At 37.1% G+C, this 14,652-nt stretch overlaps 1 protein-coding gene across 3 annotated transcripts in view; it reads left to right on the top strand.

The window, feature by feature from the left end:
* The window catches only part of LOC125412531 (BEN domain-containing protein 5), a 1,187,626-nt gene that overhangs the window by 685,351 nt on the left and 487,623 nt on the right, over positions 1–14,652 (top strand). For all 3 annotated transcript variants that reach the window (XM_048453388.3, XM_048453389.3, XM_085686420.2), the window contains exon 5: positions 7,002–7,218. In XM_048453388.3, coding sequence (XP_048309345.2) covers positions 7,002–7,218 — 217 coding nt within the window. The remainder of the gene's footprint in view (positions 1–7,001; positions 7,219–14,652) is intronic.

Below are 14,652 nucleotides of genomic sequence, written 5' to 3'. Positions count from 1 at the left end.
GGAAGTAGTCTATTTTCCAGATAATGAAGTTCCAAAAGTTTTCCATTAGCTGGATAAAATAATTGATTTACACTGGAATTTTGTTAAATATTGCTATTTGAGATATTTGACCAACATTGATATGAAACTGCTGGGTTCATTTAGTTCTTCCTTAGAACTTACTACAATTGGGGGCTAAAGGAGTTAATTGCCATCCTCTGTTTGCACATAACTTTTTTCCATGAGAGAGGACCACCTGAACAAAATTATACTATTGGGCACACTGAACGTGGGAAGAAAGAGAAACAGTTAACATTAGTTTCTCTCCATGTCATTTTTTTCTAGGTCCCCTACTGTGGTCTACCCTGCTCTTTCATGCACCGAAATCACTAGCATGAACCTAAAATTCATTGTCTTAGGGAAAGTAAGGGCACAGCACTATTTTTCTTGTAGCGTGATGGAAATCTTACGTGCCATTTACTGAGCTCCTGCGTGTCAGTTTCTACTCTTCACAGCCAATCCGTGATAGCATTTTCATTTTAGAGGTGAGAAAACCCAGGTTCAATGCTGCATGTATGACTGATAAGTAATGGAAGTGAGTTAGTACCTACTATACAATGATTACATTTCTAAAGGTGTGCAGAGCTGGTATTGAACATAGATGTTGGTTCTTTAAAAATCTCACTTGTCCTGGTGACTTCATCACCTGATCCCTTGTCATTGTTCCACTCACAATGAATGACAAAGCAAACTTAGTCCAAATTTTCATTGTATCCCTGAAACAGTGAGGCTATGGCCCCACTACTCTAGCTGAAGAAGACAGCATTGCTTCTTAAGCACACCTTTAATTTCGGCTCTTGAAAGGCAGAGGCAAACAGATCTCTAAGAGTTCGAGGCCAAACTGGTCTACAAGAGCTAGTTCCAGGACAGCTAGGGCTATACAGAGAAACTCTGTTGTGAAAAAACAAACAAGCAAACAACAACAACAACAATAAAAGCATTAAAAAAAGGCAGCATTGTGCTCCCATACACTGTCCCAGACTCAGCAAATAACAGGTCTGGAAATACAGTTTACTTTACCTAAGAGTTTCTCAGCATTATAAGATGGATATAAGAAGTGAGTAGAGACCGCATTTCATGCAAAAGCTCAAAGTAGGCAAGAATTCAAGAGCATGGACTCAACCCAAACCCGTCTGGATCATCATCTTGCTGTTTCTCAGAAGCAGAGGAGGGAGATAAAGTTTCTAGCTCAGAGCCTCTTCTGGCATGGTCCCTAAAGTTTTGATATGGGTTGGCATTTTTCCAGCAGCCAGCCACAGGTAGGAATATTGTTGCTGTCTATGACCATGAAAATAATAATTCTCAGCTCTTCTCTGGCTCTTAACCAGCCAAAATAATTGGTTTTAATTTTAATTTTCTAATGACTTGGAATTAATAGAAACAGCTGCTGCCACAGTGTGTGGGTGTCCTTCACCAGAAGGCAGTGACAAAATTTAAAAAAAAAATCCCTATGTTATAAAATAAACTGAAAAATAAAGAATACAGTGTATAGGACAAAAAGGTTAATTCAAGAAAGGAGCAGTATCTTTTTGTTATCATAAATTCAACTGGCAATATGTAACACCACATCTCTCCTCCCACCCATTGTGTCCATTAGCTGATAAAATGGTAATCTGATTAGGCACGGGGGTGTAAAAATGTGTTGCCCGTGTCTGATCACTGCCTCATGCTCTTTCTCTCCCTCCCAGTGTCTCAGAGAGATTAGCTGTGACAAAGTGCAGAGAGAAGAGATAAGAGCGGATCTGCCGGTGACAGGGGCATTATAATTATTTGGGAGAAGATAGTGTTGGCGTTAGGAGGAATGAGTTCCATTTGTCCAGGAAGAGTAGATTTATAATATGGGTATCTATGCCAGGTGTCTCGTTATGCCAGACACATGAGAGGACACGGCAGAGGACAACTGGTTCTAACTAGATGATAGACTCAATCCTTCCAGCAAAACCCAGAAGAAAGGCCATGTGTAGCATAGACCAAATTTGAGATATCCTGCTGCCCTCATAAAAGGAAAAAGAGCAGAAACTTATCTCGGTTTCGAATGTAACAAGGATGTGGATACCAAATTGGTTTGTGACCCAGGATCGATGAAGTAAGGGAACAAGAAGACTAGCAGCACAACTGTGCCAATGTAACGTAGCACGGGCTTACTGTGGCAGAAAAAATATGGACTTACTAGTCAGACAGTAGCGTACAACAAACAGTGCAATATAGCATACAGGTTTGCTATGAGTGGCACTTTGGGAATATCTGAATGACTTTGTGATGCTATGTTGGATACCTCTGCTAGGACTTACAGTATGAGGGTCTCAGTCATTCCAGACAAGTACAGAAGAAAGAAAGGCTAGTGTATCATAGATGAAGCATGAGACTGGTTCTTCACTGTTTCCTGTTCTGTTAGCTTGAAGAGGAAATTGCCTGCTGTCAAGAAAGACCCTAAACTTAGAGTTTACATATGCAAGTGGACACTTTCTGCTTCACCGGAGAGGAAATTAGAAATCCTATACTTCAGGGTCCTGAGGAGAATTTGAGAATACAAATTTAGAGAGATTTATACACTTGGGCCCTGAGTTTCTCATCTTTTATATGTCCTAGTAACCTCTAAAAGGACATTTGGAATATTTAGTCAGTGGATTTCAAGAGAATGCAGAGAAGATGGTAAATGGGAGGTAAACTTTTGCCTTCCACTTCATTCATGCACTATTAAATCCAAAATTCACTCATTTAGCAAGCATGTATTGATTTCTCCAGGGTCAGGCATTATGTTAGCTTCTGGAAATTTTGATATGAATCTCAAAAAAACATTAAGTCTACACTAAGTATTTATAACAGTTACTACTTTATGGAGCTACTGGTGAAGAGTCAAAATAAAGTTCTTTTGACTTGAACTTGACTTCTCTATAATAGGAAGACTATATGTTATAGAAATATATGAGAAAGTCAACTACAATTAGAAGGAATACATTATAAAAAGAACATGAAATCATCATCTATCTAGGACATGGTCCTAAGTTTCACATGGAGAGGGCACAATGTACTTATGTTAGCGAGGCTGAAATTATTTATTTATAAATTTATTTATTTATTCAATTTATCAGTTGTTTTTACCACTTGATCTATGTAAAATTCTGCATAGGTCCTGGAGTAGTAACAGTAAGGTCTCTATGGGCCCTTCTCTCAGGAAGCTCAGTCTAACAATGAAAAAAAGTGGATGAAATGAGATACTGGGTATAATAGAGCAGCACAGAGAATGTTTGTGGGAGGTTGAGATGTATATATGTGTGTATATATATGTATACACACATATATACGTATACACACATATATACATAAACATACACACATATATATACACACACACATGCATGTGTATGTGTGTGTGTATGTGTAAACAGTCCCCCACCTGCACACACTACTGAGTCTTGGAATGAGATCTACATACTTCCCTTATGCATTGTGTGCCTACTTCTATTATCTGGACGGACTTTAAACAATGGCTTCTTCTCAGAGCTGATAAACATTCATGCTCAGTCCTAAGAGCATACATATCAGTGTTTGGACTTTTCCTGGGTCTCTAAAAAGACAGGATCTTGGATAATTTCATTCCAGTGGTCTCCCGGAGAGTTGCAGACAGCCTGCTTCCCTTAAGAAGGGTTTCAATTATATTATCACTCTCATCACTTTGAGTTAGGAGGAGTAAGTTCAGAATATTGTGCAAAGTTAAGGAGCTAGTTCATTACAAAATGTTTAGAATGGTCTGGCAGATGGTCAGTGCTGTCTGTACACACAGAAAATCATACTAGAATACTATAATGCAGTCTGTGATACTTACTAAACTTGGGTCTTTGAGAAGCTTTTTACCTCTTTGAGTTTTCATTTTCTTATCTCTACAAAGGGGATGGTAATAAACCAGCACCTCATAAGATGCGTGTGAGTGTTAAGTGTGTATAAAACAGTTAACATCCTTGCGTTACCTGACTGATGAGTCCTTCTCAAGCAGGTTTCTGTGTGTATCCTTGATGGCACCTAGAAAATCTCAGCCCCAAACAGTCTCCGCTTTCCTGAATTATTACTGGAAGATCCATTACCTCCACTCTGCCAACCAGTCAGATCAAGAATTCTCACCCACCCAGGACAGGAATCAGGATATCTGTAAGCACATAATTCTGATTAAACATTAACAAGTTCAGTAGAGACAATAGCCTCTCATAAACAACTTAAACTTGGGTGAAAGATCAGAAATATAGGAGAACTGTAATTAAACTGCAGACGTTGGATGAATTGACTGGCAAATAGTTGGAAATAATGTCATAGCACGAGGGACCTTATGGCTATAAGCATTGCCTGCCAAGGAACATGTGCTAAACCTAGGGCTGCAGGAGACTCTTACTCAGATCTTAGCCAGGACCTGGAGTGATCATCACTGCATGGAGACCTCAAAACTCTTTCACTAGCTTTCTTTCTATTAATCCAAGGTCTTAGGGCTAACTTCCTTCTCACCCTACTATTCTTGTATCTTCAACCACACACAATTGTGAGCACGTCTTCTTGATGCCAGCATCCCTGCACAGTTATTCCCTTTGTTTTTGCCTTTTCACCCATGCCTTCTCTATAAACCTTTCCATCATTCACACTCTCCTCTTGAACTAAATGTTGTAGTTAATAATCTCATCCTTTTTGTTTTCTTTTTCCTTCACCTCTCTTGTCATCACTTGGCACCCAGTACTTTAATATTTTATAGTAAAACCATCAACCAAGACCTGGTACTCTTAAGGAGAGTGTTTATTTCTCATTCTCTTATACTCCATACACAGAAGCATCAGAAAATAACTTTATTTTTTGTTCCCTGCACACTTTCCAGGCCATTACTTCTATACCCCATCACTAGTGGCTCCAGAATTTCAATATAGGAAGGTTCAGGATAGTGATCTGGTTAAAAGGGGTACATAGCAGATTTGTCTTAAAGACTTTAAGAAAGGATTATTACTTCATATTCTTGGGAGTAGGTGGCAAATGAATGCCTTTGGTGAATCTAAATATAATTATGGGCATCCTCTGATAGCACCAATGAGTTTTAAATGAATATTTCAATTCTTTTGGCTTGAGTTGTGTATTTTTCATACTGTGATGTTCTTCAGCAACTTCATGTTCCTATTCATCTTAGATGTCATGCCCTGCCATTTCATCTACTTGTTTTCTAATATAATCAGATGTTAAAATATTTGATAACTAAGTCTAATTGAGTCAAATATATGGATAAGCATCAGTGCTATATCATCTCTGCTATTACCGAAAAATAATTCTCACAGACTGTGGTAGCTTGAATATAATTGGCCCTCATAATCTCATAGAGAGAAGCATTAGGAGGTGTAACTTGGTTGAAATGGGTATATCCTTGTTGGAGGAAAATTGTGTTATGATGGGGATGGTATTTGAGGTTTTCTTTGTTCAAACTTCCCTCAGTAAGACTATCAGTCAACTTCCTGTTGACTGCAAGAGGTATGGCTCCCAGCTCCAGGACCACATCTGCATGCATACCACCATGCAACCCATCATGATGATAATGAACTGCACTTCTGAAACTATAAGTCAATCATTCCAATTAAATGTATTCTTTATAACAGCTACATGGTCATAATGTACAAGATCAAGCCAGTCAACATGGAACATGTGGATGGAACAGAGAGGATGGTTTTAGCCCCACCCCTATCTGAGGAGCTATTGGTGGTAATGGCTGCTAGGAAAGAATTAATTTTCTTAATAGGTGTAGTTCTAATAGTTTAACTGTACTTCTGTGAATGCCTTCACACCTCTTCTTATATGAACAATACAAATTGGACTGAATGGAATATTAAAAACAAAGACACAAAGTTGGAAAGGGCTAGGAGGTAGAAGTAGACTCAGGAAGAGTTGGAGGGGCATAAAGGAAGAATATTATCACAATATACATATTAATATATAAAAAATAAATATTTAATAAAATATTAAAAATTAGTCCTACATAATGCTCTGTAGAAAATAACAGTAATAATTTAGAGTAAAGTTGAAAAGTTTGTTCCCTTCTCTTCTCTATTCACAATGAATTTTAGTTTACTTTAAAACTATGACTTAATTTTAATATATGACTTGGTTTTAATAATAGAAAACAAATCCTGACTTCCCTGAGAAATGTGTCTATTCATTGATGTCTCTCACATGTTAAACTTTTATTTTTCTTAGAACTTTTTTGTTACTTTTAAATTGCTGTAATAAAATGCCATGACCAAAGTAACTATTTTAAAAATATATATTTGATATGGGACACAGAGTTCCAGATGGTTAGAGTACATGGCCATCATGGTAGGGACCATGGCAACAGGTAAGCAGGCATGGAGCTGAAACAGGAACTGGAAACTTGTAACTCTATCTGTAAGTACAAAAGCAGAAAGAGATCTAACTAGGAAGAACATGGACTTTTAAAACCCCAAATTCCACCCCCAGCAACACGCCTTCTCCAACAACTCTATACCTCCTAACCCTTCCCAAAGAGTTCCACGAACTACGGATCTAGCATTTAACTATGAGTCTTCGGGGGGGGCATTATTATTCAAAACACCACACCATCTGTAACTATATTGTCTATTTTGAATTCAATGGCTGTTTTCCTAGTAGAATATATACTCCATGAAGACCAAGCCCTTGTTTGTAATATTTGCTATTGTATTCCCAAATTCTCACACAATACCTAGGCATATAATAAATGGTCCAAATAGGGCTAAACAAATGTACAAAACTGGCTTAGTCTTTCTTAATTTTTCATTTTCCAAATGATTGACAAAGTGATGCCTTTTTACCATGTGTTTGTGAGCCCATGGAGTTTCATCATTCTCTTCCTCCCTGACAGTGTAGTTCTTGACATTTTCCTAGACATTCATTCCTGTTTGTTACCTTTTGAGTCTTGAACTACTGTCTTTGTTTGTGTCTTATAGGCAAAGACTGCCACCTAAAAATGTTTACTACTACCGCTGCCCAGACCACAGGAAGAATTATGTGATGTCCTTTGCGTTCTGTTTTGACAGAGAAGATGATATTTACCAGTTTGCTTACTGCTACCCATACACATATACTCGCTTCCAGCATTACCTCGACAGCCTCCAAAAAAGAAACATGGATTATTTCTTCCGGGAGCAGCTTGGACAGAGTGTGGTAAGGCCAGCATCATGTTTGGGATCCCCCTTTTGAAACATTGAAATGGTAACTTGCAATGGAGTTTTGTAGAACACAAATTATGAAAAATTGTGTTCCTTAGAAAGTATATGTAGACTATATGCTCTCACAAATTTTTAAAATAGTAAATAGAAATAAGCTTTAAATAATTATCATGCTCAGCAATAATCAAGTAATGATTATTTGGGGTATTGTTTTTGAACTTGTGATTCTTTGCTTTTATGGCTCCAGGCAGTAAGAGAATAAGGTTTGGGACAGATGGTTGTTATTATGAAGACAACTAAAACGACTCTCTTTAAAGAGTTCTGGAGAATCACATTGTCACTGAAGAGAAAGGAAGGTGCCTGCTAGGTGCTACAAAGGTCATGGAAGCATCTCATGACAGCAACCTTCTGAATTTGTTTCTTAGTGAAACCAAGCTACTAGAGTGCTGACTGGATGTGCTTGCTGTCTTTGCCCTCACTCACTTCCTGGTTTTATGTTCATTTTTTGACTTTAGTTTCCTGGTATAAAGATTTTAATCTTCCATTGCATACTGATCTTTAGCCATTAATATGAAAACATATTCAAACTAGGTGGTTTAATCCAAAATTATTGTCTTGTAATATTGGAGGCTAAAAGTCCAAGGTAGGTTTCACTGGGCTAAGGTGGTGATATCCACAGATCTGTGTGCTAGTCAAGGCTCCAGAGACTACACTGGTGTGCCTTTTCATCACCAAGAAGCTCCTTGGTTTGTACTTCCTTTCTGCTATGAAGCCAGAAATGGCTGGCTAAGTCACACTGACTCTCATTCACCTGTCTCTTCTTTCACTTTTAAGAGTATTTATGATTGAAGAGAGCTCATCAAAGTAATCCCTCTCATTGTCTTGAGATGCTTAACTTAATCTTACCTGTACACTAACATTGCATGCCAAACAACATATTCCAATTTCTGTGCCTTAGGATGTGGGCATCTCATAAGGGGGTCACGTTAGGTTCTCTTTTTGTCTTTCCCTCATTTTTGTCCGACAAAAACAGAATTGGAAGTTTTTCTGTTCGTTAAATACACTGGATTCCCTCATTTTGTTGATCTGTAAACAGGAACAAGCAAATAATAATTTGGTTTTATGGTTCATTCTGTAATTCTGTATTGTGCCCTGAAACAGAGATACTGAAAATCACCAAAGATTCCAAGTAAATACACTAATGTATTACTGATTTTTAAGATAATACTAGAGCTCCTGGCCTGCCATGGTAGTGAAATGGACTTTGTTTAGTGCCGTTGGGTTTCACCCATAAGTCCCACTTCTTAATATATTTCTTAAATGAGAGAGAAATATAGAAGGTACATGTGTCACAAATACTTGAGAGCCAAGTTTTATCATTATGATATTCTTATACTCTAAACTCTCCATCCTTTAAGATATTTTGCTAAGTATCTTCCTTTTACCTAACATCCTTCCCATCTGGTAGGTTCCATTTTTATCTGTGACCTGTGTTTTAAACTAAAAATTGGGGCATATGTTGTATCAATAGCATGCTAATAGGAAGCAAATGGTAAGGTAGGCTCACGTTAGGATATTTCAAGGAAGACTATTTAGAAGCTCAATCCAGTGCATATGGAGGTCATGAGATACAGTAGAATTTTCTAGGGCCAATAACAGTTCAAGGGTAGGAAAGTAGGAAATGATTTTCTGAACCAAACCAAAGGGTCATTTAGTGAACCACGTGGAGAAGGAGAGTGATGTTACATAAAACATATTGTTAACCTGGGAAGCCATCTCAGGAAACAAGCTGAGACAATAAATACAGTAGTAGATTTCTTAGTTGCAAGAGTGTGTTCTGAGAAATGACATCATAGGTGACTTTTTAAAAATTTTTATCAGATTTTTTAAAAAAAATACCAACCCAAATTCCCACTCCCTCTCCTCCTCCCATCCCTTCCACACACCTTCCCACCCCACCTCCATCTACTTCTAAGAAAGGGTAAGGTACTTGTTTTGTGGAAGGTATACATCCAAAGAGAATAGGATGCCAAAAAGCCAGTACATGCAGTAAAGATAAATCCCGGTGCCACTACTAGTGGCTCCTCAGTCTGCCCTAGCCATGCAACTGTCAACCACATTCAGAGGCACTAGTTTGGTCCTATGCTTGTTCCTTCCAGTCCAGTTGGAGTTGGTGAGCTCCCATTAACTCAGGTAAACTGTTTCAGTGGATGAACCCTTCATGGTCTTGACCTCTTTGCTTATATTCTCATTCCTTCCACTTTTCAACTGGACTTTGGGAGCTCAGTCCAGTGCTCCAGTGTGGGTCTCTGCCTCTGTTTCCATCTGTTGTTGGACGAAGGTTCTATGGTGTTATTTAAGATAATCATCAGCCTGACTACAGGGCAAGTTAAGATTGGGACCACTCTCCTCTGTTACTTAGGATCTCAGCTGGGTTCATCCTTGTGGATTCCTGGGAATTTCTCTAGAGCCAGATTTCTGATAATCCTATAATGGCTTCTTCAATCAAGATATCTCTTTCCTTGCTCTCATCTCTGTCCTTCCCCCATCTCAACTATCCCATTCTCTCAAGTTGTCCTCAACCCTTCCCTTTTCCCTGCCTCTTCCCCTTCTACCCTCTCTTCTCCCCCGCCCCCATGCTCCAAATTTTGTCAGGTGATCTTGTCTGTTTCCAATTTCCAGGTAGTTATATATATGTTTTTCTTTGAGTTCACCTTATTACTTAGTTTCTCTAGCATCATAAACTATAGGTTCAATGTCCTTTGTTTATAGTTAGTATCCACTTATGAATGAGTACATACCATATTCATTTTGGGAGGTCTGTGTTACCTCACTCAGGATAGTGTTTTCTAATTCCATCAATTTTCATGCAAAATTCAAGATGTCATTGTTTTTTGTTTGTTTGCTTGTTTGTTTTGTTTTTTACTGGTGAGTAGTACTCTAGTGTGTAAATGTGCCACATTTTCTTTCTACATTTTTTGGTTGAGGGGCATCAAGGTTGTTTCCAGGTTCTGGCTATTATGAATAATACTGCTATGAACATAGTTGAACAAAAGCTTTTGTAGTATGATTAAGCATCTTTTGGGTATGTGCCCAAGAGTGGTATTGCTGTATCCTGAGGTAGGTTGATGCCAAATTTTCTGAGAAACCACCATACTGATTTCCAAAGTGGTTGTACAAGTTTGCATTCCCACCAACAATTGATTAATGTTCCCCTTACTCCACATCCTCCCCAGCATAAGCTATCATTAGTGTTTTTTTATCTTAGCAATTCTGACAGGTGTAAGATAGTATCTCAAAGTTGTTTTGATTTGCGTTTCCCTGATAGCTAAGGATGTTCAACATTTCTGTAAGTATCTTTTGGCAATTTGAGATTCTTCTGTTAAAAACTTCAATATAAATCTGACCACACTGAATGTGATAGAAGAGAAAGTGGGAAGTAGTCTTCAATGCATGAGTACAAGAGACCACTTCTTAAATATAACCCCAAGAGCACAGACAGTAAGAGCAACAATAAATAAATGGGACCTCCTGAAACTGAGAAGCTTCTGTAAAGCAAAGGACACAGTCAATAAGACAAAAAGGCAGCCTACTGCATGGGAAAAGATCTTCACCAATCACACATTAGAGAAAGGACTGATCTCCAAAATATATATAAAGAACTCAAGAAATTAGACTTTAAAATTCTAAATAACCCAATTAAAAAATGGGGTACTGAACTAAACATAGGTGATTTTGTGAGAGTTCATACACGTACTTTCACAAACTAAAACTAGGTGATAGAATCTTTTGGGACCACCAGTGACTGTGTGTCTACCATTAATCAAAATGTTATACATAGCATGATTATATGTAGCCTTCATTCTCTTACCTCTGTCTGGAATTCTACTAAGGCTTCCTATTGGACAACCCAACCACGACGTAGGAGAGCCCATTGATGTGCCTCATACAGATCATCCTCCCAGGGACCAAACAAGGGTGAAGAAGGGAAGAGAATGAATATAGAGTAATAGGAACATATTAGACATGTATTATGCTATCTGTGATATATCACTAGAGCCTGGGATTAATTTGAAATGGATTGTTAGAGGAAGTCTAAGACAAATGCTTATTTGATATAAGAATTGGTAAATATCTTAAGAAAACTAAACTTCCCTAATATATATACATTTAAGAACAGGATGTTTTTATTTATTGCATTTGTCCAACACAATTACCTCATTGATTTATGTCAGACAGAAGATAAGTAGACACTTGCTGACTATTGAGTGAATTATTATATTAATGAAAGAATGAGTTAAGATACATGTTTAAGGATATCATGAAGAACTGCAAGTGGCACACTATTGATAAGGACAATAAGAGAAGTTTCTAGTAATATATATTTAAAATAATAGCAAAAATAACATCTTAAATGAGCTAGAAGTCAATTTCTTTTTTCTCTTTTATTATTTTATGCAATATTTTTACAATAAATTTTGATCTTTAGAAGTTTACTTCTTTTCTATGTATGTCTGGATGTTAGCAGTCTATAGCAGATGCTGTATCTCCCCTGAGAGTCTCAGGGAGTCACATTCTTTCAACTTTCTGTCCCTGTCTCCATGAGAAGTGACCTTCAACCTCATTATCTGATATGTAATTCCACATTGAATCTGTATTCTAGACATAAGAATAAAAGGCATGGGTGAAAGAAAAAAATAGCTATGTGGCATGTCATTCAGTAGAATTCCTACCCACATTTAAGTAAAATATGGAGTGACCATGTGTTGTCTAAAAATTGGTGGTCTCATAGAGTTATGAAGGACAATTGCTATTGAGGAACAGCTAAGGTCTCTGCCACAGGAAGTCTCAGTTCTGCTTCCACTTCTAACGTCACACTGCTTGTATGTTATGTCGCTTTTCATACAGTGATTTTTTTCATTCTTATTGTAAAGTAAAGTGAAAAATATGAATTGAAAAGGTGAATGTGTTTTAGATGTGATAAGAGCCATCGTTGGGATATATGACAAGGTTGTAGAAACCTCAGTATGTTTCCAGAAATAAAGGTATTCTATACCAGGGGAAATATGCCCAAATCCATTTTAAAGCATATAACTAAAGATATGAATTATTTAAGGAGGTAGTGTTCAAGTAAACAGCATGCAGAAGATGATCCTTAGCCTGCATATTGAGAGATGGCTAACATTGCTGAACACAAAGTTGAGAATAAGATTACCCAGAAAACAGAGGGCCAGAGTCATTGCATGATGATATTTAGTTAGATGTCTGGCTTGATTGGGTTTAAGAATTCCTGGAAGAGTAAGACAGACAGGAAGACTGGAGTCAGCTTCTTGGAAAACCTTTACTGTCGTGTTGGCTATATTCTGTTTTCAGATGTTAGGTCTTTTTCTTTATATGGACAGTCCTATTTATTTCTCACAGTAGCGTATGGAGTAGGAAAACTTTTCCCAGGGATTGGATAAGGCTAACAAGGTAAGTTCTTTTACTAAGTTCACATGTATGAGGACCAAGATTTAAACTACATCTTTAGTTCTACTACTCTTTGCTGACGCTCTCCTAGGCACATTGGGACTCATATTTAGAAAATAAATCTAATAAATTTTCATGCTCCCCCTGAGCCAGATGAAACAGGTTGGGAAACTCTGGATCCGTTCAATCCCTTTATGTTGTGTCTCAAAGCAGATGCTCAAGGTTTTTGGGCTTGGCATACTTTTGCAGACAGGGCAACTCTTGGTTTGGATTATAGGGTATTTGATATGGCTCATATTTAAGGCACCACCATAATTAGTTAATTCTTATCCCAATTTGGCGGGAGAATAATTACAAGTGGGAGCTAAATATGCCAACATGGAGTCTGAGAGCACAGGCAAGAAGAGATATTTGCATTTTAGTGCCAAAAGGATTCCTTGTAGTGGCCATAGCTGTCACCAGGGCTGCATAGGCATGACAAATGACATTTTACTTTGTTACTCAGCAGTAGTTCCTGGTAATTCAACCAAGAAAAATGCCATTGAACATAAAGACATCCTAGGAAAGCTCTTTTTGTGACTATTTTAGTCATATATTTATTCATATATAATTTACATATAAAACCTACCCACTGTAAAAGTACCAGAATAGAATTTTGAGCAAATTTGCAGAGTTGGATAAATATTACACTACAGTTTTGGAATATTTCTTTTGCCTCAGAAATATTCCTTGATAGTTCCCACTCTCAGCTATAGTAGACACTATGAATTCTTTATTCCTGAATATTCCATATAATTGTATTACATAATAATATCTTTGTGTTTTGAATATTTATCTTAACATTGCATACATGTTGAAGCACATGATAGCAGTTGATGGATTTTAGTGGGGAATTGTATTCATTGAAAGACAGTGTCATTTCCTGTGTTGCATTTTTCAGCTACATTTGTTTAGAAACACTTTACTCTTAGGCTGTTATAAGTTATTCTGATACACACATTTCTGTACCTATACTGAGTGCACATGCAATTACATTTTTCCTTAGGTAATATTTTATTTCTTCCTATTGCTGTGAAACATACACTGTGACAAAAAGCAACTTAAAGGAGAAAGGGCTCATTTTGGTTCCTAGTTCAAGGTATAGATATCATGGCGGGAATGCCAAAACAGAAGTATGAATTGACCATATCGTATGAAGGATCAGAAAAGACACTGATGTGGATGCAGAACAATTTTGCTTCCTTTGTTTATACTGGTATACAGTTTCATACAGGATCCCAGATAGGGAATGGTGCTACCCTAGGTGAAGAGTGTTTCCACCTGTGTCAACTTTATCAAGCTAATCCCCCAACAGACATGGCCCAGAGGCCACTACGATTGATTAACCATCACAGGTAGATTAATAAAAATGGGCTTATTGAACACAAAGTCAATTTATGTTCAAATTCAAAAATGTAAAACCATGTAGTTGCATAATTTCATATTCTTGCAAGCAACACAGGTGAGTATAGAGACTTCCCAGCACTTGAAACCATCTATATATTATCCTAACCATTTTAGTCTTTGTATTTGGTCATATTTCAATGTGCTTTTAAAATGTATTACCCTAATAACTAAGTTATTTTCTTTTGCCATTAATAACCTTTACAAAATAAATGTCATTTAAAAATAATTTTATTTTTTATTAAAAACGTTATTTAGTGAAGTATGAATTTCAATTTATTGCCCATTTTTAAAATCTACATTATTGTATATAATTAAGCATTGAGACTTCTTCATATATTCTTGAATTCCTTGACTTCATGTATGTTTGACAAATATTTTCCCCAAACTATTCTTGTCTTTTGATTTATTTTGTTAGTCATATATGTTAATGAATACAACATTTTAAAATTTGAAGCCCAATTTATCATTTTTTCTTTCTGTATCATGCCCAAGAACTTTTTCCTTCTGAATGCCA

The sequence above is a fragment of the Myodes glareolus genome, chromosome 3, assembly GCF_982192425.1.
Source record: "Myodes glareolus chromosome 3, mMyoGla1.1, whole genome shotgun sequence".
In the NCBI taxonomy this organism is placed as follows: Eukaryota; Metazoa; Chordata; class Mammalia; order Rodentia; family Cricetidae; genus Myodes; species Myodes glareolus.
Note: the sequence above shows the minus strand (reverse complement) of the source record. Positions and strands in the feature narration are given on the sequence as shown.